At 35.1% G+C, this 25,838-nt stretch overlaps 1 protein-coding gene across 3 annotated transcripts in view; it reads right to left on the reverse strand.

The window, feature by feature from the left end:
* The window catches only part of SOS1 (SOS Ras/Rac guanine nucleotide exchange factor 1), a 119,594-nt gene that overhangs the window by 73,037 nt on the left and 20,719 nt on the right, over positions 1-25,838 (reverse strand). For all 3 annotated transcript variants that reach the window (XM_019742402.2, XM_019742393.2, XM_019742420.2), the window contains exon 2: positions 2,228-2,353. In XM_019742402.2, the coding sequence (XP_019597961.1) occupies positions 2,228-2,353 (126 nt within the window). The remainder of the gene's footprint in view (positions 1-2,227; positions 2,354-25,838) is intronic.

The raw sequence follows: 25,838 nt of genomic DNA on the forward strand, positions 1-25,838 counted from the left end.
GGCAAAGGGTTGGATGTTACATTTTATAAACACTGTGGGAGAACCTAACTAGGATCCAAAAGAGCAAATGGAATTGTTAATGAGAAGAGTCAGGCAATCAGTTCTGTTCAATATCTACTATAAAGCCCAATGTAATTAGTGCCTAAAGGAAATGATGAATAAAAGATATTTGACCTTATAATTCAATGGGAAAATAGGATAAAAAATGAAATACGGTTTGACTTAAGCAATCAAGTAAGTTGGTATTCCATAGTACACAATCTTTTCTATATCCACAACCTCTGTAACTGAATGTTCCTTAATATCTCTGCTCAGCTGAAATCTGGATCTCCCCTGACGACTTCTAGAGCAGGAAGTGCCCTTGTCCCAAAACCCACATGAAGGTGGATTTAGCTTCTTTTCCACATCATAAGCTGCTTCTGAAACATCACTTTTATCTACGCATGTAAAGGGCTCTGTCATCCCATGTGACTTTATTGTCTACATTAAGAACACATAAAATACCGTGGCCTCATAATTCAGCACCTGTCGTCCAGCCACCAACACACGGCCACACCCTATTTTGTAACCATGTTACCCCAGAAATCTTACATTCCAACAACTGTCTCTGATCCCAATCTATTCTTCTATTTCTCTCACTGAGGTATTCTAGTGCTACCAGTTCTCTGACCTTATTGGGAAATTCAAAACCCTGTTCCCTCCATGTTTTTCCAATCTGTCTGCTTTCTCCTACCTGGCAGAATAGTTTAGTGGAATGTTTGCCCCAGAAAAGTCTTGGCTTCATTATTTATTAGCTGTGACCTTGGGCAACTTAACCTCTCTGGGCTTCAGTTTCCACATTTATTCATTCAACATATATTTCCTGAGTGCCTTCTCAGTGCCAGACATTGTTCTAGGTGGTGGGAATCTGGCAGTGAACAACAGTGAAAAAATTCCTGGAGTTTACATTCTAGTAAGAGAAAAACACAGCACCATCTTCATGGGGTTATTAAAAACTTGAAATACAAAACAGAATTATTTAGCCTAGTGCATGATACTGTACCAAGCACTCACATATCAGCTATTATTACATTTCACTTTTTTCCTTATTCAATTTAGATTCTCTGATGTTCTTTTTAGCAGTTTCTCATTGGATATACCTATATATCACTCTCTCAGCCCTCAGGGAAACAGAGCAGGGCCTGCGATAGATAGAGATACCTCCTCGCCATTCACTGTGTGCCATAGAATTATTATTATATTCTATGTGTGTTGTGTCCTGAAAAGGACTATAAAGCACTGTTTCCACAATCCTCTGCCCTACTGTCCTCCCGTTGTATATCCATGGTGAAATACCATTCAACTCAGCTATCTTTTTTATGCCCACACTTGAGTACTGCAGAAGAAATGTCACAGAAACCCAAAGATTTGTACCTCTATACGTTCGAGGTTTTTCAAGTGAAATGATCCTTCATCATTGCCACAAAACGTTTATTTTTCCAGCTCTATCTCCCATTTTCTACAGTCAGTACTTCAAAACTTCTTTCTTCTCCTCTCAAAGTTTTGACTCCTTCAGAACTCAATTTATATTCCTGTTACTGAGAGGCTAACCCTGAGGCCCAAAGCCCATATTATTAATTTGCTCCTTTTAAACTTTCCCACATCTCCTTTACTCATAGTACATCACATTATTTTATTGCTCATACGCCTATCTGTTTCTCCACTAACCTATAACCCCTAAAAAGACAGGGACCATGTCATCTCTGTAAAACATTACAAAACTTCCTTCGTAGATTTTTAGGTATTTTCCTCTCTTTCAATCTGTGGAAAGGGGTCCACTTATTATCTAAAATACATGTAACACCTGAAGATCAAAAAGTTAACTGAAATGTTTTTGAAAGGATAGGTGGCTTTACAAACAAAAGAAACATTTGGAAGGTATAAGAAAAAAATACACATATACATATATATACATATATGTATATATAATTCTAGCATTAACAAGGAGTATTTAGAGGCCAACAAAAGTTCATTTTTGATTAAAAGCAAAACATGGAATAATTCGACAGCTAAAACATAAATATGCTATCATACACCAAATACAAAGTTAAAATAAATCCAGTCTTCATTTTTTTAAACATAATATATTTATTTTGTGAAACTGAAGAGCAAACTCCTCTTTCACTGAAATTATAATAAACACACAGATTAGATATATATAAAGTAATACAAGGCAAATTGATCATACCTCTACATCTGAAACACTTCGGGGCTGAGCTTGGCATAGCATATTTAATAACTGCAAAATTAATTCTTCTACATACTGAAGAGCATCATCACTAGACTCAAGAGTAGGATGCACTTGCCCTTGGACCTATAAACAAAAAGCAAGGTAATTAAAATGTAGGTTGTTTCATTTAATTAAACAAAAGGATTTTTTTTTTTTAATGTGAGTTTATACTCAAGAACATGGTCTGGCTTACAAATACAGATTTGAATGTTATGTCCCAGAAGTCAGGAGTTCCCATCCTTCCCCAGCAACTTGCACCATACATGCTCATTAACATGCTCCTGGAGAGTCAGATACCTAACTGCATATTTTCAATATTGTTTTTCTTAAACCATGGTTACCCCGAGGTGGGGGATTACAGAGAGGAAGGGAGAAGCTGAGCTAGGGATAAAACATGCAGTTTACATGGTTTTTGCCAAGAACCTGTGGTAGTTAGAACATTTACTCAATGCACTGGTTGGGCAAACCTGAACTTCTATGGGTCTCTGTCCCTGGTTTAACTCTGTCTTTCCCATAAATGATACAATCCAAGAGGGATATGTCTTATCTTATTCACCAATGTAACTCTAGCATCTAGCATTGCGCAGGGCACATAATACAAGTTTGATAAATGTTTGTTGAACACAAAGTCACCATATATCAAAGGACACAAAATGGGCACTTTCGACAATCTGTGACTATCTGTGCTTTAGGAATTTAACATGGTGGTCACTCATTTATAAACGCCTATTAACCTTTACCTACATTTTCTCAACTATTTCTTTGGAGGCACCTCATACCTCTGACCTCTGTAGAACTTACATTTTAATAACCAGCATATTCTTTACTTGCATCTCTATGGGTCAAAATTGTTCCCTCCTTTTAAAAAATGGCAGAAAAACAGTTCCAGGAGACAAACAATACATATTTCAAAATATGCTCCACTCTCTAAAGGGCAGCAGTAGGGCACTCATGGGATGAAAGTGCACACTGGCCAAGGGCACTTAACTACATAGATATGTATATATACCAAGCGTGCCAAAAAAAAAATGTATACACATGACTTGTATTCATCTTTTGCTATCGGTATACATTGAGTATTCCAATTTTAATACAGCTCTTTCCTTTCTTAAAATGTGTATACATTTTTTTGGCACTCTCTATATGTACATATGCACCTCATAATACTTCCTAAAGAAATGTATTTTAGATGCAAATAACATTATGACAATTCAAAACTCTGTGTGTGGGGGGGGAGGAGGTACTACATTAAGTATGATGTTTAAAACAATTTATGATTATTTCACAGGTGAACACACTGAGCCCCAAAAGGCTTCAATCATTTGCACAACCACTTTTGATCATACTCAGTATAGCTATTACCAGCCTGATTCTAACTGATCTGTTTACAAATCTCTCCACCCTATTAGATGACTGAATGGTTATACAGTTAAAATAATGGATAGAATTTGGACTAGAACCCAGGATTCGTGTTTCTCAGTTCAGTGCTTTCCATTCACCATGGCCATCGCACTGACTAAAGTGTGTAAGTAATGAACCTTGTAAGCTTATTCTTCTTCAACACTTAATATGATTAAACATCCTTTTTCTTTTTAACTGGAACTTGAGAAAAGTTTTATTTTTATACATTGACTTGCATGCCTCCATTGGTTTAAATTATTTTCTCAGATACCATTTACCTTCATGGCTGAGTTACTTTCATCTAGCAGTGAATCATAACACCATGGTGGGCTTTTTTTTTAAGGCTTTTAAAACTTATTAATATCAGTTACAAAATCCAGTCTACTTCTCTTATTTCTTTGCTCCTTTTCCACTTCCTTTTAAAGTTCATTATCTTCCTCCAGCCCTCAAATATGGATACTATACTCGTCTGTCTGCTGTTCTTTCCCCAAGTAATCTCATTTACTTCCAAATTCTGAAGTATCCCCTGTGTGGATGATTCCAAATCTATATGTAGTCCTGACTTCTCTCCTGAGTTTTAGACCCACACTTCTAATTACTTGCTAGGTATCTCCACCTATCCTACCAAACCTCAAATATAACATGGAGGGGGGGGTTGGTGGGGGAAGAACTTATCATAAAAGTTGAACAAGAAAAACTATATCTCACACATAGAACTGTATTTCACAAATGCGATATTTATTATATATGATATTATATATATATATATATATGAAAAACACAGTATACACAGCCCCTGGTTTCAGTAAGAAGTAGTCCTAGACACTGTAGCTCTAATTGGGGGCTACAGTCCTGTCCAAAGCTCTAGCATCACAAACTATAGCTACAGATTTATAAAACCACGTAATAGAATTAAAAGGGGCTTTAGAACTCATTTAACTCACTCCCTCTATTTAGCGGATGAGAAAAAGGAGACACCCACAATCCCGTGGCTAACTATAAAAGTAATGCTGTAAGTACTGAACCTGAGCCTCCTGGCATCTAGGCCGGAGCTCTTTCCACTAAACTTTTGACTTTCAAACTTGGAGGGGTCTGAGAGTGTCCTAGTAGCCCCATCAACATAAGAAGTGGAATGCCCATGAACTGTACCTATTTTATACAGTAGATTTCTATATAAGACTTAGCTTGAAATATGCTGTCATACTTAAACACTGGCATGTCATAAATGCAAACACAGCACTATTAATCTTCATAATTTGAAAAAGTAAAATCATAAAGGATCATGGATTACACAAAGGATCCCCAATATATTATACAAAATTATAAATGTACTAAATATCCAACATAAGGCTAAAATGCTAGAGATAAATATTAAAATGAAAATATTTAATCAACAATAATTCTAATTTTTAAAAATATTAAAGTCCTTTAAGGAAGTGGTTCAGGTACCGCAAAACACATTTTAAAAAGTGTTCAGGAAATTGTAAATTGATCAATTTTTAAAAAACAATGTTCTTTATTATTCAAAGAAACCCATGGAAACAACACAATTCTTCATTAATTAAGGCTCCATCTCCAGCTACTCTTCAATGAATTTACACTTTATGCTGAAGCAATTCAGACTGCAGTTTGTTGAAATGCGGCAGGCAGTTTCACTCACACTGTTGTTCTCCAGGCTTATCAATCATTCTCTTACCCTGTCATCTACCTATTTGCCTTTCAAAGCCCAGATCTCTCCTTATTTGTGAAGACATCCTTGTTTCTGTCTCTTTCCAAGGCAGAATTAATCTCATTCATTTAACTGACTTATTGAATCTATTAAATGCCAGACCCTCTGTCAGGTGCTAGATATACAAGGACACCTCATTTTATTGTGCTTCACTTTACTGAGATTTGCAGATAGTGATAGTGCATTTTTCACAAATCGAAGGTTTGTGGCAACTCTGTATTGAGCATAGCTATGAGTGCCATTTTCCAATAGCATTTGCTCACTTCATATCTGTCACATTTTGGTAATTCTTGCAATATTTCAAACTTTTTCATTATTATGTTTGTGATTGTGATCTGTGATCAGTGATTATTGATGTTAGCATTATCATTGTTTGGCGGCACCACAAACCATGCCCATATAAGACAGTAAACTTAATTGATAAATGTGTTCTGACTGCTACACTGACTGATCGTTTCCCATCTCTCTCCCTCTCCTCGTGCCTCCTTATTCTTTTAGACATATCAATATTGAAATAGTCCAATAATAAGTGCTCAAGTGAAAGGGAGAGTCACACGTGTCTCACTTTAAATCAAAAGCTAGAAATGATTAAGCTTAGTGAAGAAGGTAGGTAGAAAACCGATAGGGTTAAAAATTAGGCCTCTTGAGCCAATTAGCCAATTTGTGAATGCAAAGGAAAAGTTCTTGAAGGAAATTAAAAGTGCTAACCCATTGAATACAAAAACGAGAAGAAAGCAAAACAGCCTTATTGCTGACATGCAGAAAGTATTAGTGGTCTGGATAGAAGATCAAACCAGACACAACATTCCCTTAAGCCAAAGCCTAATCAAGAGCAAGGTCCTAACTCCCTTCAATTTTATGAAGGCTGAGAGAGGTGAGGAAGTTGCAGAAGCAAAGTTTGAAGCTAGCAGAGGTTGGTTCAGGAGGTTTAAGGAAAGAAGCCATCTCCATAATAGGAAAGAACAAGGTGAAGCAGCAAATGCTACTGCAGAAGCTGCAATAAGTTATCCAGAAGAAAAATAATGAAAGCAGCTACACTCAACAACAGATTTTTAGTGTAGCTGAAAAAGTCTTATATTGGAAGAAGATGCCAACTAGGACTTTCATAGCTAGAGAGGAGAAGTCAGTGCCTGGCTTCAAGGCCTCAGAGGACAGGCTGACTCTCCTGCTAGAGGCTAGTGCAGCTGGGGACTTTAAGTTGAAGCCAATGATCATTTACCATTCCGAAAATCCAAGGGCCTTTAAGAATTCTGCAAAATCTACTCTGCCTATAAATAGAACAACAAAGCCTGGATGATAGCACATCTGTTTACAACATGGCTTACTGAACCTTTTAAACCCACTGTTGAGAACTAGTGCTCAGAAAAAAAAGATTCCTTTCAAAACATTAATGCGCACTGACAATGCACCTGGTCACCCAAGAGCTCTGATGGAGATGTACAACGAGATTAATGTTGTTTTCACGTCTGCCAACACAACATCCATTCTGTAGCTCAGGGATGAAGGAGTAATTTCAACTTTTAAGTCTTATTATTGAAGAAATACATTTCATAAGGCTATAGCTGCCATAGGTAGAGATCCCTTTGATAGATCTCGGCAAAGTAAATTGAAAACCTTCTGGAAAGGATTCACCATTCTGAAGCCATTCCAAACATTCATGATTCATGCGAAGAGGACAAAACATCAACATTAACAAGACTTTGGAAGAAGTTGATTCCAACCCTCATGGATGACTATGAGAGATTAAAGACTTCAATGGAGGAAATAACTGCAGATGTGGTAGAAATACCAAGAGAACTAGAATTAGAAGTGGAGCCTGAAGATGTGACTGAATTGCCGCAATCTCATGATGAAATTTTAATGGATAAGGAGTTTCTTCTTATGGATGAGCAAAGAAAGTGGTTCCTCAAGATGGAATCTCCTCCTGGGGAAGATGCTGTGAAGACTGTTGAAATAACAACAAAGAATTTAGAATGTTACATAAACTTAGTAAATACAGCAGTGGCAGGGTATGGGAGGGTTCACACCAATTTTGAAAGAAGTTCTACTGTGGGTAAAATGCTATCAAATAGCATCACATGCTACAGAGAAATTGTTCATGAAAGAGTTAATCAATGCAGCAAACTTCATTGTCTTATTTTAAGAAACTGCCACAGCCACTACAACCTTCAGCCACTACCACCCTGATCAGCCAGCAGCCATCAACACAGAGGCAAGACCCTCCACCAGCAAAACAATTACGACTCACTGAAGGCTCAGATGATAGAAGATAGCATTTTTTAGTAATAAAATATTTTTATTAATGTATATACATTGTTATTTTAGTCATAATGGTATTGCACAGTTAGCAGACTATAATACAGTGTAAATATAACTTTTATATGCACTGGGAAACCAAAAAATTTGACTTGGTTTATCGCAATATTCATTTTATTGTGGTGGAACTAAATCCACCGTATCTCTGAGATATGTCTGTATAGAGATGAAGCAAAAATAGTCCCTGCTCATATGGGTCTTATACTCTGCTCTGAGCTAATCCTTGTACTAGGTACCACACTTTTGTTACAGGGTTTGTCATACTGAATTATAATTACATGTTCCCTTGTCTATTTCCTCTATTTGGACAGTGATGCTACAATTGGGCAGGACTTCGTTATCTATTTATGGAATCATTTTCTCTTTGCTTTTCACTCCAAACCTATGACATTCAGGGAATACTCAAAGTCTGTGTACTTTAGGGGTGAGGGGAATAAAATATTTCTTTCTTGGAATTAAGATCGAAAAGGGGTGTTGGGTAAGGCTAGAGAGTCTGGTTGATTTCAGGAGTATAAATGTTAAAGCAGAAACCATTCAACATGGTTTAGTTAGAACTGAAAAAGATGTTTATTACATAGAATCAAATGAACTGCATATAATCACAGTGGGGAAATGCTACGGTTTAAGACAAAAACAACACTTAATAGTGTTTATAATTCAGGCACATACAATTCAAATGTTAAGTGTGACACATTTCATGACACAAAATTTCAGAAATTCAAAGTTTTGTTCATTGATGGTTACTAATAACCAAATAAAACCTATTAGGTGTAAAATGCATGATGCCAACTGTTCTTCTAAGTTTCTGGACATTAACCTTCAACATATCTTAAATCTGTCAAATTATAATCATAAGGTTCATTTATACAAGAAACTAATAAATTATTGTTCTTCCTTAAAAACAACACTTCAAAATCTCTGATTGAAAAACATGGGCAATGGTAAATGTTTAAGATAAGCAGAGAGCACCAATTCCTGAAATACACAGGAAGATACTGTTCTTTATTCTTTCAAGGAAGATACTGTTTAGAGAATTACTTAATAAGCAGACAGAAGTATTACATTTCCTATAAGTTAGAATAAAAACCACTTCTCTTCTATGAATAGTATTACAGCTAAAGTGTCCATTCCATCTAAATGATACTCAAAGATATTTAATAGATCAAATGATCTAAATTATTCAAGACTATCCAGAATTGGTTATCCTGACAAATCTTATGACAGCTTTTGAAGCCATCAACTGTGGATATTCATTGTGTGTGTGTGTGTGTGTGTGTGTGTGTGTGTGTGTAATTAAAATAAACACTTAGAATTGGGTTTAAACTAGATGTGAGCTTTCCCTTATATACAGTTTTCAAAAACATATTTTATACTTACATTTATTGATAGAGAAAAATTCACATGCTTCTTGAAACACAATTACTTTACGTAATTAGGTAAATAAATGCAAAAGTTTCACTAAAAAATTAATGATAGCCATGAATAAGAATTTCATATGACAGTATTCTTTTAAAGTATAATCATCATATTCAACTAAAGATGCCACCCATTGAATTTTAAACCTTTCTAAAGTACTGCATGCTTCTATCCTGACAGTTCATTTTGTCTCCAGTAATTTCTAACAAATTCAGAAGCAACTTTGTTGGCTATTATTGCCAGATTTTGTGGACTCTGAAAAAGCAAAGGGATTAGGTCTAAATCAATTCCTAGTTGTTTGATACATGAGTCCTCTAAGTGTGTTTAGGGAACCCCTTGGGTACACTGCCAGAAAACAGTATTGTGAATTCTGATGAATCTTTAATAGCTTTTTCTAACCAATGGCTCTCTGAAGGATTAGAAAGGCATCTAAATTGTATTTTGTCATATCTCAAGCCCAGATCTACTACTTTTATTTATAACAGGAGAATCTGAAATAAAATTGGTATTCTCAAAACCTTTACAATAGCAAATAATAAAGATTTGGATTGTTAAATCTCTTTCTCAGTGTTATGATTGTTTAGTCAATATTTGATGTTTTAGATGCTTATTTCTCCTCGTTCGGAGGTTTATTTAAAAATCAAAGCAGACGTCCTTTGTAAAAATATTTTTAAAGACAAAAATGAAACAAATTAACACGTTGCGTACAGATCACGAGAATCTTCACGAGGGATTTAAACCCCGCCATACGCAACGTGTTAAAGAACTTAAATCTTTTCCACAAATAAAATGGACTAAAATATTTTCTCATGTCTTGGGGCCTGTTCATTAGCCTTTAGGTCCATGTATATAACAATCTTATTTTTTTCCTTGAACTCCTCTTATTTGCTCGGGACACAAAAATGAATGAGGACATACCACCTGCCTTCAAAGATTTCAGCGCACAGATGAGCTAGACATGTAAACAACTGACTTCACACAGTGTGATGAGACCAATGTGGAGTTACTGTATTTTGCTGCATATAATGCGCTCCCATGCATAATGCACATCCATGTTTCTGGCCCAAATTTTCAGGGGAAAAAATCTTTTGCTTTAATGTTTTAATTCAAATCTTATTTGTTTACATTTAGGTACTTGTTTTTTGTATTATAAAGCAATTTTATCATTTATTTTTTAACATATTATGGTATAAGAAATTTTACGTAACAAATAATTATAAAACACAAGAACAGATACAAGGTACAAGAAATGTTATGTATCGTAAAAACAAATTTACGATATTTACGCATCATAGAAGGCCAAGAACTCTTCACCGTTACTTCAGTCATAAGTTCAACGAAACCTATTATTGTATTCCAGGGTATTATTTTGCATACGGATATCATAATTGATTTCTAGAGTTACACTTTTAACTCATAAGCATAAATAAAAGAATTAAAAACATTTATATACATACAGAATTAGTACTACCAATATATAACGTGCATCCTTATTTTTTCCTCACAAATTTGGGCAAAAAAGTATGCATTATACCCGACAAAATACAGTATATTTAAGGTACAGTGATGACAAAAAATAAAAAGAGTGACCCTTGCTGATGGTGGGTAAGGAGTATTAGAAGTCTTCATAAGTCAAACATACTTGAACTGGGGCATAAAGGATAAATAAAGTGCACTAGGCAGCAGATAAAGAAGGGCTTTTACTAAAAGAGTTACCATTAAAAAAGGCATAGAGGGTAGGGGGAAGGGGGAAGGTGAGGGGATTAGAAAACAGTCAGTAACCACAAGATGGCCACAGGGTTTTGAAAATTAATTTGGGGAATGTAATCAATAATGTTGTAAAGATTTTGTAGGGTGTCCGATGGACACTTGTCTCATTAGGGAGACCACCTCAGGGATGATGTAGATGCCTGATCACTGCATTGTACACCTGAAGCTGAAGTTGAACAATAATGAATGTCAACTACAAGTTATGTGTGTGCGTGTGTGTATGTATGTGTATATATATGTGTACGTATATACTTACAAGAAGCAGAGTACAGCATTAGGAATAGAGACAGTGGAAATGTAATGGCAGTATGCGATGTCAGAGGGATAGTGGATGGGGGGCGGGGGGGTTCACACAGTGTGAGGGATATAAATGACAAACGTCTAAGTATTACTTTGTCTTGTGCACCTGAAACTAATTTTAAAAAAAAGGAAATACAGCCCAAATGCATAGTTACCTCAACTCCATTTTGGAAATAAGTGATGTATATAATTATGAATAATTTTTTTGAGTGCATATGTTACTTTTAAGACAGGATAAACATATCTGGCCTAAAAATTATGTGTATCACACCAAACACTCTATACTCATTTCAAAGATGTTCTAAAGTTAGTTATAAAAACTAATTTTAAATAATTTTTTTTAGTTAAATTCAATAAAAACCATTTTTTCCAAAGGCTCAGTAAATTAAAAAAAAAAAAAAAAAAGAAAGGCATAGAGCCAAGACAAAATGTGTTGGGAAAACTACAAGAGTTGGACCAAAGAATACTAAGAAAGCAAAACTGGAAAGGACAGGCTTGTATGTCACGCTAAGAAGGTGAGAAGTGATCAGCGGAAAATACCTGAAGGGTTTAAAACAAGACTGACATAATTAGGATCTGCACGCCGAAGAATCTCTCTGGTGTCAGTAAGAAGGATGGGTTAAAACAAAGATGAGGTTGAAGGAAGCAAAACAAGTTGGAAGGATGCTGCAAACTGTAAAAAGAAACAATGAAGGCCTTAACCAAGGGCAGAACCAGTGGGAGGTAGAAAACACGTGAGGAGGTGGGTTTGGATAACTGTTTTTGGGGTATGTGGGGGCAGCAATGAGAGAGAACCATTCATTTAACCAGGATAGGAAATATTTAGTAAAGGATAATATTTTGCAAAAAAGATAATAAATTCAAGTTTAATACTTCAGTTTAAATAATTTAAAATTGTTTTTTATTACGTGATTTAAAAATTTTTATTGTATTTTATTTTTTTGGTTGTAAGGAATTATTTGCCATAGTGTTTCAAATACTCAAGTAGCAAAAACCACCTAACTATTGGGTGTTTATGCTAAAGATAAATTTACTTGTCTAACGAATATGTTGTACACCTGAAACTAACATAAAATATTAAATGTCAACTGTAATTGAAAAATAAAATAAAAACACACACACAAAAAAATAAATTTACCTATTAACCTACTAGCTGTTATAACTACAAGAAGTAAACAGGGCTTATTTAATGAATATTTGCAAATAATTTAGTCATTTTTAAGATTTTGCTTTTTTACTAATGTTAAAAGTTCACGGGAGCAGCCGGTTGGCTCAGTTGGTTAGAGCACAATGCTCATGGCACCAGGGTCACCGGTTCGATTCCCACATGGGCCAGTGAGCTGCGCCCTCCACAACTAGATTGAAAGCAACGACTTGACTTGGAGCTGACGGGTCCTGGAAAAACACACTGTTCCCCAATATTCCTCAATAAAAATTAAAAAAAAAAAAAAAGTCATGGATCTGGAGCAGTTCACCCAATCACTCACAGGAACTAGTACAAACTGGGATAAAATCTCCCAGCCCATGGTAAACCGAGGAGCAATGAAAGACAGGATGATATTGTAGGTGGCGCCTACATTCAAGCAGCAAACAGATGAAAATGAGGCAAAACAAAAACCAGTGTCCAGGAGTTTTAAATGCTACAAATCTCAGAATACTTTGCAAAGACCAATTAATGAGCAATTAGCACATAATTGGTGACTTCTGAGAGAAGAATATGAATAGAGCAGCAGGAGCAGAACCCAAATCACAGGCAGTTAAGGAGTAACTGGGACAAGACAGAGGGGAAGAGAATTATGAGAAATGCAAATTAAAGGAACAATATCATTTCACTTCTATTAGACTAGCAAAAATTAAAATGATCAATAATACCTATTGTTGATAGGAATGCTAGGAAAAGGATTATTCTGTTACCTTGCTAGTATAAATGCTAACTGATAACAGACTTTTTGAAAAGTAATCCAGCAACCATACACCATAGGGTATATATATACCCTGTGGCACAGCAAACACATTCTTGGGAATTATCCTATAGAAATAAATGGATATACACATAAAGATTTTATTGCACCACTGTTCACAGTGGCAAAATCTAGAATTAATGTAAATGCCTATCAGTAAGGGAATATTTGAATAAATCACAGAACATTATTATTATGCGCTGAATTGTATCCCCTAAAATTTCATATGTTGAAGTCCTAATGCCCAGTACTTCAGAATGTGACTATATTTGGAGATAGTATCTATATAGAGGTAATTAAGTTAAAATGAGGTCATTAGGGTGGGCCCTAATCCAATATGACTGGTGTTCTTATAAGAAGAGGAAATTTGGACACACACACACACACACACACACACACACAGAGGAAAGACCATGTGAACACAGGGAGAAGATGGCCGTCTACAAGCCAGGGAGAGAGGCCTCAGAAGAAATCAACCCTGCCCACACCTTGATCTTGGACTTCCAGCCTCCATAATTGTAATAAAATTAACTTCTGCTGTTTAAGCCACCCAGTGTGTGGTTGGTTCTTTGTTATGGTAGCCCTGGCAAACTAATACAACTATGTAGCCATTAAAAAGCATAAATTAGAGCTATGCCATTTAACAGATTTCCACGAGGTATTCTTGAGTAAGACAGAAAAATTTAAAGTAGAGGGAATGCTCATAAACCTCACAAACACAAACACACACACGCACACACACGTGTGCACGTGCATAATGTATTATAGATATATATTTGTACGTGAACATGACAATATGGAAAAAAATATGGAATAATGTAACTCAGGTAATTGACATGGCTTAGAGGGTCCTAAAGGTCAGGGATATGGATGGGAGAGAAGAAAAAAGAGGGAAGAATGAACTAACCACCCAAAAAAACTGTACTGAAAATAATTGTGTCATATTTATGCACTTTTGTAACATTTTATTTATAGGTGTATATATAAAATAAAAATTTAATTAAATTTTAAATTTTAATTTAAATAAAAATCTTCATGATTGCCTTTTTTTTTCTTTTTTGCTGTGTGTACTTTAACTATGGGAAAGACAATATTCAAAGACCTTTCCCACAGAAAATAACTACACACATTAAATTCCAAACATGTGTCAAGTGCCAAGTTCATATCATCTTTCATTTGTTTTGGTTTAAAAACAGTAAGTATGACCTTCCCAAACAAATTTTTATTACTTTCTGTGATAACAGAGTTCCCACCAATAAAACAAAGAAATGACTCAAGAAAAGAATCTATTTTTTTAGTTCGTCTTCAAGCATTTTCTTCGTCTTCACACTCAAGTCTTCCAAATGTGGCAGAAATTTCTTATCAGTGATGTCCTGACACAGGTAGGAGCTCTGTATAAAATTCCCAATTTTTTCTCCCTGGTGCTCCTATCCATCCTATCCTAAGTAAGTTTCAATCCCATTCTAAGAGGCTTCTTCAAAGCTGGAATAGAAATTCATAATACATGTGTGTCTACTGTCTATTCTTTGTCATTTTTCTAAAAATTCCAAAAGATGGCAGTTTTTGACTTGACTATTTAAGGTTCACCAATTGATCTCCCATAACCCCTATGCTGTAGATTCTAAAATCTAGTGAATCAAGGACACAAAAACAGTGGGGAAACTTTTTCAAATTCAAACTTCTCCAACTAGATCAGGTTCCTTGATGTGTGATCACTAATAGTAAATTGATTTACTAGATGAATTAAATAGATTTCTCCATAGTTATAGATACTTTCACATCTGGAAGGTAAAGTGCTCACTGTGAGTTCCACTTATAAATTATATCCATTTTCATACTTTCTGAGTATGAAACATGTACACATGCATGCGTTCAACTTGCTAGATACTAAGAATATAAGATAGACACCGTCTCTGCCCTCACAGACCTCAGCAGTACAGGAGGGGACCGAGATATTAATTACAAAAATAGCTACATAGTAAGAAGCAGAGTAATAAAGCAGTTAAATGTGGGCTAAATTGTTTAAATCCAAATCTCAGTTCTTTCAATTATCAGGGTATAACCCTGAGCAAAATTACTTAATCCCGCTGATAATATTACATACCCGTACATAGTCAAAGTTTACTAAATGTTACCTGTAGCTCTACTGTTGTTCTTATTAGAGGACGAGGCCATCAGGCAGGGGCTAAATTCAGCTAGTAGTTCTGGAAAGGAAGATTAAAGCAGAAACCCCATGGGTGAGTATAAATTAGGGGAAAAGTGGGTTGGTGAAGTGAGAGGGAAAAAGCACGTACAGATGAGAAGGAAAGAGTAAAGGAGATAAAATAAAATAAGAAGGCTACGTAGGGCCCAGATCACTGGCCAAATGCACCAGAAGCAGATGCATTCACTAAGATGAGAGATACTGTAAGAAGAATAGATTGCTTAGTGAGCAGGAAGGGGAACAAGGAGATTAAGAGTTCAATTCTGGACTTCATAACGCTTGAGATGTCTTTGAGACATGAAATTAGCAAACAATCAGTTAGTGTATGGGCAAACAAATCTGGAATGTTTTAAATAATTTTTATCATATTATGCCTCTATCTTATAAAAATGGCAAGAAGTGGTTAGATATTAAATCATTGTAAAATAAAAATATCACAAGAAACCAAAAAAATATTTTGTCCCCTAGACATCCATATCATCCAGCAGAAATTAAAGACATTTTAATGCTTTGAAGACAGTAGCCCAGCAAAGAATGCCCTTATCCTGCCAATTCCATTATGGTAGACAATAAAGCTACAAGGGGTGTAAGTGTAAAACAGGAATTTTTAAAGGTGCTTTCTCTTACATCTTTCTGCTAGTCTAGAACATGGCTGGATGTACCTGGCAAAGGAGGGAGTCTACCGATTCCTGGGCACAACTATGACAAATACATTCTTCAAAGGGAAGCTCTAAAAGAATAGTCACATTTATAAAAAGTGTACTATACACAAATAGTTAGGTATAGAAATCATTTCAATGCAAGGGAAGGAAACAATGCCACAGAATGATGGATTTGCTTCACATTTCTTAATAACTGGCACTGATTAGTATTTATTAAGTACCATATGTTTATACCTCATAAAACACTCCCTTATATAGAATCAGTATATCCTAATTTTATAAATAGTAAGCATTGCCAACATGGCAAGAACAGTAGAGCTGTCAAATGATAACCTCTCATCTGCAAAATAAATTAAGTTGCATGATTCATTTAGTAATTTCACATTTTTCAGTTCACAAAACCATTAAATCCATGGGATCTTTATAGTAACTTAAACAAGGCCTGCTGTTTTCTTGGAACCTGCCAATGGAGTAACAGGAGCTGCAGTCAGAAGCCCTGTCTTGGTGGTCTGACTTTACCTGTATGATCTTAGGCAAGTCATTAAGCCTCCTAAATCTCAAGTTTTGCACCTGAAAATGGCAACATCATTTCTCATCTCCAGAGGATACTGTGATGATCAAATGAAGTCATATATCTGAAAGTACTTTAATTGGTAGCATGCTAAAATAAATAATCATGAGTAGTCATGATTCACATTACTACATGCAGGGAAGTACAAAATGTAACAGCTAAACACAAAAACATAAATGAAGATTGTATGTACTTGAATTCAATAATCTGATCAATTTCTCTTTGAAAAAAACACCAACAAAACTGTTTATCCTATTTTGCATTATATAATCCCATATATATCAGTTGCTCTTAACCTAAACTATATGCATAACAATTACCTGAAAAGTTTTTGTTGTTTTTCTTTTTTTAACGAAGCCTTCTGAGCCCCATCCCGAGATTCTGATGCAGTATGCCTGGGGTGGAGCCAAGATGCTTCCTTTTTTAAATTATGGTAAAACACACATAAAATTTACCATGTAACCATTTTAAGTGTACAATTTCGTGGCATTAACTACATTCACATTGTTACACAATATAACCACTATCCATCTCCAGAACTTTTCGTCATCACAGACTGAAATTCTGTACCCATTAAACAGTAACTCCCCATTCTCACCTCTCCCCAGCCGCTGGTAACCACTGTTCTACTTTCTGTCTCTATGAATTTGACTACTCTAGATATTTCATATAAGTGGAATCATATGACATTTGCCCTTTTGTGTCTGGCTTCTTTCTCTTAGCAAAATGTTTTTAAGGCCCATCCATGTTGCAGCATAAATCAGATTTTACTCCTTTTTTAAAAAAACTGATAACGCCCCATAATCTTTTTTTATACAATAGGCTATTTTTAGAGCAGTTTGAGGTTCACAGCAAAACTGAGCAGAAGGTACAGAGATTTCCCACACCCCCGCCTCCCACATGCATAGTTTCCCCCATTATCAACATACGCCACCAGAGGGGTACACTAGTTACAGCTGGATGAATCTACACTGACAAATCACTATTACCCAAAATCCTTAGTTTATATTAGAGTTCACTCTTGGTGTTGTATGTTCTATGAGTTTTGACAAATGTACGAGGACACATACATACCATTATACTATCACACAGAGTAGTTTCACTGCCCTAAAAATCCTCTGTACTCTCGCCACCCGACCTCCTTCCCAACACTTGATCTTTTTTCTATCTCCATAGATTTGCCGTTTCCACAATGTCATATAGGTGGACTCATACAGTATATAGCCTTTTCATATTGGCTTCTTTTACTTAGTAACTTGCATTTAAGCTTGCTTCACATCTTTTCATGGCCTGACAGCCCATTTCTTTTTAGTGCTGAATAATATCCCATTGTTTGAATGCACCACAGTTTATTTATCCAGTCACTTACTGAAAAGAACTAAATAAATGGTTGCTTCCAAGTTTTGCCAATCATAAATAAAGTTGCTATAAAATCTATGTGTAGGTGTTTGTGTGGATGTAAGTTTTCAATTCCTTCAGGTAAATACTAAGGAGTGCAATTGCTGGATCACATGGTAAGAGTCAGTTTTGTAAGAAATCACCAAACTTATCTTCCAAAGTGGCTCCACCATTTTGCATTTCCACTAACAATGACAGAGTGTCTGTTGCTCCACATTCTTACCAGCATTTGTTGTCAGTGTTCCAGGTTTTGGACATTCTAATAGGTGTGTAGTGGTAACTCCCGATTGTCTTACTTTGCATTTCTCTGATGACATATTATCGTGTTTCCCCGAAAATATGACCAAGCCAGACTATAAGAGCGGGTCTTATATAATGTAATATAGACTGGGTCTTATATTAATTCTTGCTCCAAAAGACGCATTAGAGCTGACTGTCCAGGTCTTATTTTTCGGGAAACAGGGTATGTGGAACATCTTTTTATATGCTTATTTGCTATCTGTGTATCTTCTTTGGTGAAATGTCTGTTAAGGTTTTTGGCCTACGTCTTAGTTGAGATGTTTTATTATTGTGGAGTTTTAAGAGTTCTTTGTATATTTTAGATGACAGTCCTTTATCAGATATCTTTTGCAAATATTTTCAGCGAGTATGTAGTTTGTCTTTTTATTCTCTTGACAGTGTCTTTTGCAGAGCAGAAATTTTTAATTTTAATGTAAGTCTATTCTTTCATTGATCAATACTTTGGTGTTATATCCAAAAAGATGTTGCCAAAATCATCTGGATTTTTCTCCTATGTTACCTTCTGGGAGTTGTATAGTTTTGTTATTTACATTTAGAACTGTGATTCATTTTGAGTTAATTTTTGTGAAGGATGTAAGGTCTGTGTCTAGATTCATTTTTTTACATGTGGATGTCCAGTTGTTCCAGCACCATGTGTTGAAGAGACTATCTTTGCTCCACTGTAATTGTCTTTGCTCCTGTCAAAGATCAGTTGACTATAGTTATGTGAATCCATTTCTGGGCTCACTATTCTGTTCCATTGATCAATGTGTCTATTCTTTCATCTATACCACACTGCCTTGATTACTGTAGCTTTACAGTAAGTCTTTAAGTCAGGTAGCATCAGTCCTCCAACTTTGTTTTTCAATACTGTATTGGTTATTCTGGGTCTTTTGCTCTTCAGATAAATTTCAGACCACTTTGTCAATATCCACAAAATAACTTGGGGGGATTCTGATTGAGATTGATTTGTATCTATAGATTAGGTTTAGAAGAACTGACACTTGACAATATGGAGTCTTCCTGTCTATTAACATGAAGTATCTCTCCATTTATTTAGTTCTTTGATTTCTTTCATCAGTTTTGTAGTTTTCCTCACACAGATCACATACACACACACACACACGTGTGTGTGTGTGTGTGTATGTATGTATGGTTAGATTTATACCTAAGCATTTCAGTTTTGGGGTGCTAATGTAAATGGTACTGTTTTTAATTTGAATTTCCACTTGTTCACTGCTGATACATAGGAAAGCAATAGACTGTTGTATTTTAACCTTGTATCTTGCAACCCTGCTATAATTACTTATTCGTTCCACGAGTTTTTTTTTTGATCCATTCTTCTTGATTTTCTACATAAACAATCATGTCATCTGTGAGCAATGGCAGTTTTATTTCTTCTCTATCAATCTTGTCCCATTTATTTCCTTTTCTTGTCTTATTGCAGTAGCTAGGGCTTCCAGTATGATGTTGAAAATCAGTGGTGAAAGGGCACATCCTTACCTTGTTCCTGATCGTATTGGGAATGCTTCAAGTTTCTCACCATTAAGTATGACGTTAGCTAAAGGTTTTTTGTACATAATATTTATCAAATTGAGGAAGTTCTCCTCTATTCCTAGTTTACTAATTTTTTATCATGAGGATTGGATTTTGTCAAATACCTTTTTTGCACTTATTAATATGACCATGTGATTCTTTCTTCTTTAGCCTGTTGACCTGGTAGGTTACATTAACTGATGTTCATTGATTCCTTTTAAAGATTGAATAATGTTCCATTGTTCTTGTCTGTATATAGCACATTTTCTTTATCCATTCATCCAGCGATGGATATTTGGGTTGTTTCTACCTTTTGGCTATTATGAATAGCGCTGCTATGAACAGTGGTGTAGAAATATCTGTTCAAGTCCCTGCTTTCAATTGTTTGGGTTATACACTGAGAAGTGGAATTACTGGAACACTTGGTAATTCTATATTTAGTTTTTTGAGGATGCACCATACTGGTTTCCACAGTAGCTGTACCATTTTACATTCCCACTGGTAATGCACAAGGGTTCCAAATTCTCCACATCCTGCCAACACTTGTTGTTTTCTGTGTTTTTTGTTTTATAACAGCCACACTAATGGGTGTGAAGTGGTATCTCATTATAGTACTAATTTGCATCTTCCTAATCATTAGTGATAGTAAGTGCAGTTTTGTTTTTTTTAAACAAACACCCTAGGTGATTCAGATATAGGTGGCTGGTCAGAAGACCCCACTTTTCACAAAACACTGATCCTACTACATTAGGCATCCCTCAAAATAGGGAAGAAATAAGCAAAAAGTTGACTCAACAGGAGCCAACTTAAAAGAGCTCCTAATAGCCAAAGTTGCAACACTGAGCAATAAAATAAGTAACAACAGTATAATAAACCACAGAATAAAACAATATATTTAATTAAATATTACTGTGTCTGTCGAACTCTTAACACTTAACAGTCCAATGTCCATCTTTAACCTGTTAAAACAGAGATGGGCCTTTTCCTAAAGACTTAGTAGGAATTTTCCTTTGTCTACTTGGGGCTCCCAATCATGCGATATAATACCATAACAATTCTGTAACTTACGGGGAGCAGGAGATGCATCTTTTAACCCATTTTCTTGGCCTACCAACTCAATAAATTGGTGAATTCAGTGAAACATCAAATGTCATCTGAAAATGAAAATTTATAGTTTATAATACTTTTAAAGTGAAGAATATTAAGTACACCAAGCAATAAAAATGTACTTTTGGAGAAAAATGTTGAAATGTTCTGACTAGTAGCTTAATTATTTCAGTTACCTAGATTTAAATCAAATCTGCCTTAACATATAAAATAATGGTTTTTCTACTTCTATTTTCCTGAAATAACTAATCACCTGTGTAGTTAGGTCCTAGTGAACTATAGCAGTAAAGACAATTTTTAGTGCTCTCTCAACAGGGAGGCACATTTATGTACTCTACAGCAGAATATTTATTACCAATACCAATGATCAGGTGCCATTTGCATTTCCCCCAACAAAGGACAGAGTCTGACACAAAGGTGAGGAATAAATGTTTCTGACTGCAGTGACAAGTACAAGCAATTCTACTCAGGGATTCCTCTTTTCACACTCAAAACCAGAGATATAGTCTGCCAATAGTTTTTCCTAAATGAAGATCATTTAACACAATGTCTAATTTATTAGACATTGTGTTATGTTACGATATCTAATAAATTAGAACTCAGAGGAACAGCAGTAACAAAAGCCCTACAGAGGAGACTGCCTAGAGGAACAAAAAGCAAGTGCAGTGTGACTAGAGCAGAGTTGGCAGAGTTTGGAAGACAAGCTCAAAGAGATAGCAGGAGGCTAGATCCCTTATAAGGACTTGACTTGGACTTCGCAATGGAACAGCAATGATGGAAAGCCAATGAGAAAGCCTGTAGAGCCTTTTTACAACTGCTACTTTTAATTCAGGGAATAAAAAGTTCATTGCTATAGTTTCAGATTCCACATTGTAAGTAAGAAACTACCACTTGTGGAGTCTGATGTCAAAGAAAAATAGTCATATTTTTAAAAGCTGTAAATGCCCTTTCCCTTTCCAACTACCTATATGCATGAGGCTGGATTTTCTTAATATAGTTCAACTAAAACAGTATATCACAACTGATTGAATGTGGAAGCCAATATGAGAATCCAGGTTTATTCTAAGCCAGACATTAAAGAGATTGGCAAAAATGTAAAATAATGCCACTCACTAATTTTTTTGTTTTAGAAAAGTTATTTAAATAAAAATGTTATTATTGTTAACATGTAATGAGTTTATTATTTTTAAATAAGTTAAAATTTTTTGTTTTATTTTAAAAAATATGAATTCATGGGTATAACCCCTATAATATGTTCTTTGGGAGCCTCAGTAATTTTTTTAGGAGCATGAAGGGGTCCTGAGATCAAAAATTTGGGAATTACTGATCTACCAATCTATGATGTCCTGGAGCAGCATTTCCCAATCACCAGTAAGCATTTTGGAGGACTCCTTGTCAGATTAACTACAAAAAAAATCTATTTACAAATAATTTAGTTAGCCACACACATCATCCCAGTTCCCTCACCAAAACCCCAAACCATGAACCTTTTAGTCCAGTGACTTTCAAAACTTTTAGAGGGGAGCGGGGAGCTGCCGAAAGAAATCTCCACTGAATCGCAATACATAATACAAATAAAAACGAAGCTACCCTGGTAAAAGAGAGCATGGTGACTCCTGCTTCCAGTTCACCCAGCCTCTCAGCTACCATGAAGGCCCCCTAAGGTACTTCCTAGGATTACACAGAATGCAGTTTTTAAATCTTTATTTTAAACTGTGGCTCAAATTTGCTGCTTACAAAATTTCAGAAAGCTTTGCTGTTGTTTCAAAATAATCATTTTCAACTTCATCCTCCAGTAAACACCAGGTGTATGGTATTTGCATCTATATAGAGAACCATAAAATTGTTTAAATCTCACAGAGAACTCCCAGACCCATGAGGATGTCTAAAGATTCTTGAGAAATAATTTAAGGACTGGTGAATGGAGTTAATCTGAAAAGGCTTCCAGAAGACGCTGTAATTAGGAAAGCAGAAAAGTCCTGGCTGGGAGACGAGAGGTTCAGTGAGGAAGAGCTCAGATGAGGCATGTTTCCTAGGTTCTAAGGAAAACTAACTGCTAGGCAGTATGTGACTCTCAGGGACCAGAGTCCTGCAGGCTACATTCAAAAGCTTGTATTTAAGACATTGAAATGACTCCCCATTCCTGAATCTGGGGCAGAAGTGCCTTTCTTACTTCAGTAAGTTCCCTAACTCTTAGCAAAATATAAGCCTGAAGCCCTAATAGGAAAACTTGCTTCTGAGACAAAAATTATTCCAGTTCACATAATCTGAGATTGATATAGAATAAGGCTATGTCATTGTTCAAAGACAGAGGAGTTGTTAAAAGTTTTAACAGTGAAGCAGAAAAATTATTTTAGCAACATTACAGAATGGTTGGAATAGGCTACTGGCTGTACAGAAGTCTAGGCAAGAGCTGACCAAGGACAATTATGAAATAATTTCATAAATCAGTCAGCAGTGCTTTCACAATCTATTTTTAGTGTTTAATAGTATTTTCTATGCCTTTTACAGTTGGTGCCTGAGAAGCTAGATGTTTATGTGTAGCTACCTATTTAACTACCCAAACTCCTATGAAAGAAACAATGCAGATCAACTAATTTAAGAAAAACAAAACAAAAATCATACAAAAAACATTATCTAACTGTTAAGATAATGGGCTAAATGAAAAAAAAAGAGATTTTAGTAATTCTGTAATTATTAAAATGAACATCTACTAGTCTATAACCTAGACTGGTGAAAGCAAGACCGTCTTTCCCCTTAAGCAGATTTGCCAGAAAGATTTTTAAAGGGGGGGGGGGGCAAGCAGCTTTATACTTTTTCTATTACATGTCCTTTCCTCATCACTCTTTCTGAATTTTCTAATAGTTTTAAGATGTCTCCAAGAAACAATTAACTAGCTCAATGTACTCCATTTTACATGAGTTTATTCATGGAAATCTATCCCACATCTCACTAGCACATATTCCTTAACATCTGTTTTCTTCCTCATGCACGTTCGTTAAGAACAGAACAAAAAAGACACCTATAAGGGGAGATGTTGGTCAAAGGGTCAAAGTTTTGGTTATAAAGGATGAATAAATTCTGGAACTCTAATGTACAGTATGATGACTATAGTTAATACTGTATTATAAACTTTAAATTTGCTAAGAAAGTACATCTTAAGTACACACAGAAAATGGTATGAGAGGTGATAAACATGTCAAATGCTTGACTGTTTTAATCATTTCATAAGTAAATGTATACCAAAACATCAGGTTGTACAGCTTAAATATATACAATTTTTGTCAATTATACCTCAATAAAGCTGAGGGGGGAAAAGAAAAAAAAAGAAAAAGACACATATAGAACATACCTTCTAAAACCTAATTATTTGTCAGGCTATTTATGTTTTTTTTGGTATATAGTGAAGTAATAAAATATCATTTATCAGAGAAGTCAAGTGTAAAAAGGCATTTCAAAAATTGTAAGCTTTTTATTATCTAGTGAAATAAGTTACCAAAGAGATCTGTATTTGAAAAGTCATTAAAAATGTATTAGCTGAAATAAATTTTTCCTTTTCTTCAAACAATAAAGAATTAGCAGAAATGAATTCATCAAGAACTACTTATACCTACCACTAATTAGCTGTGTGATCTTGGGTTAAGTGATTTGATTAATCTCTATATGGGGGAGAAAGAGGAGGGATAAATTGGATGATCTGAAAAGTTCCTTTAAATTTTAACGTTCTTTGATTATTAGACCTTTTCTTAAGTTCTAGGAAATTTGTGAGAATCTGAACGGAGACGACCCTATGAAGAAAACTATACTTTACATATATAGTAGTTTTGAAAGAAACTAAACAATTTAGCTATTAACCATGGGTAAATATAAGAAACATGTATGCAAATATATGGAAATTAAATAAGCAAATATGGAGTAGAAATCTAAATTTTCTCTTTTATCGGGCAGAAATTCCTACTGATCAACATTTCTCTAATATTTTATGATAGTTCATAGGGATCATTAAGGCAGAGATCCACGAACCAACAGCATCGGCATCAACTGTTAGAAATGTAAAATCATGGGCCCCACCCAAGACCTTATGAAACTCGGGAACTCTGGGTGGAGGGCCCAGCAATTCACCTTTTAACAAACCCTCCAGGCGATGCTGATGCTTAGTAAGTTTGAGAATAAGTGACCTAAGGCATAAGAGCTTGATGTTAACTTCTGAAACATTGATGATTAACCCATGATTAGAACAGTTTAAGTGCTAAACATTTCACTTATTGAAAATTAAATGTTTATATAAGCTTTAAATGAACTATTCTTTATTAATCACAACATTAGAAGAATGCTCTGGTTCACATAATGGGAGAAAATATTTACAATTCATATATCTGATAAGAAACTTGTATTCAGAATATATAAAGAACTATTATAACTCAATAACAGAAAGACAAATAACCCAATTAATAAATGGGGGGAAAAATCTAAATAGACATTTCTCCAAAGAAGATAGACAAGTGGCCAATATGCATATGAAAAGATGTTCAACATCATTACTTATTAGGAAAATGCAAATAAAAACCACAGTGAGATATCACTTCATACTCACTAGGGTAGCTAGAATCAAAATGATAATAAGTGTTGGTGAGGAAGTGGAGAAATCAGAACACTAACATACTGCTGGTAGGAATATTAAAAAATGGCACAGCCACCTATTAGGAAAACAGTCTGGCAGCTCCTCAAATAAACATATAATTACCGTATGTGCCAACAATTTCTCTCCGAGAGAAATGAAAATATTATGTCCACACAAAGACCTGTAAACAAATGTTTATAGCAGCATTATTTCTAACAGTCAAAAGGTGGAAACAACCCAATGTCGATCTGTTAATGAATGGATAAATAAATCATAAAATATGTCATAAAAATACATTG

The sequence above is a fragment of the Rhinolophus sinicus genome, linkage group LG05 (assembly GCF_036562045.2).
Source record: "Rhinolophus sinicus isolate RSC01 linkage group LG05, ASM3656204v1, whole genome shotgun sequence".
Lineage (NCBI taxonomy): Eukaryota > Metazoa > Chordata > Mammalia > Chiroptera > Rhinolophidae > Rhinolophus > Rhinolophus sinicus.